The following is a 462-nucleotide window of genomic DNA, read 5'->3' as shown; positions in this document are numbered from 1 at the left end:
GAAAAAATAATAACGATTTAAGAAAAACAAAAAACAATAGCAACCACAAAGCTTTTTTTTGTTTTGTTTTTCTTATCAACCAAGGCGGGACCCAAACCAGATCCCGAGCAGTGCTGACCGAAGGAACTCCCCAGCGGGTGGACTCCAGGACCTCCTGCCCCGGCCCCCTGTGGGAGACCCGCCCCTGCCTCGCCGGCCCCTGCCTCAACTTCACGTGGGAGATCCGCAACGGCACCGTGGAATGCGTGCGAGGGGACGGCCTTGTTGTAACAGGTGGGAGTTTGTGTATGTGGGGAGGGGGCGGGGTTGTTTGGGTGTGGGGGGGAAGGGTGGGTGGACTGGGTGTGGTGTGTTTGTTTGTGTGTGGGGAGGGGGAGGGGGTTGTTTGTGTGTGGGGGGAAGGGTGGGTGGTTGTGTGTGAGGGTGTGTGGGAATGTTTGTGATGTGTGTGTGCGTTAGGGA

General features: G+C 56.5%; 1 protein-coding gene across 1 annotated transcript in view; it reads left to right on the top strand.

Annotated features, from left to right (window-relative positions):
* Window positions 1–462, top strand: part of LOC119594507 (thrombospondin type-1 domain-containing protein 7B-like) — a gene marked incomplete in the record, with an annotated part of 20,475 nt that overhangs the window by 15,402 nt on the left and 4,611 nt on the right. Inside the window, 1 exon segment of the mRNA XM_037943536.1 lies at window positions 85–273. Coding sequence (XP_037799464.1) covers window positions 85–273 — 189 coding nt within the window.

This window comes from Penaeus monodon, chromosome 34 (assembly GCF_015228065.2).
Source record: "Penaeus monodon isolate SGIC_2016 chromosome 34, NSTDA_Pmon_1, whole genome shotgun sequence".
Classification (NCBI taxonomy): domain Eukaryota; kingdom Metazoa; phylum Arthropoda; class Malacostraca; order Decapoda; family Penaeidae; genus Penaeus; species Penaeus monodon.
The sequence above is the reverse complement of the archived record's forward strand: the minus strand, read 5'-3'. Positions and strand labels throughout refer to the sequence as shown.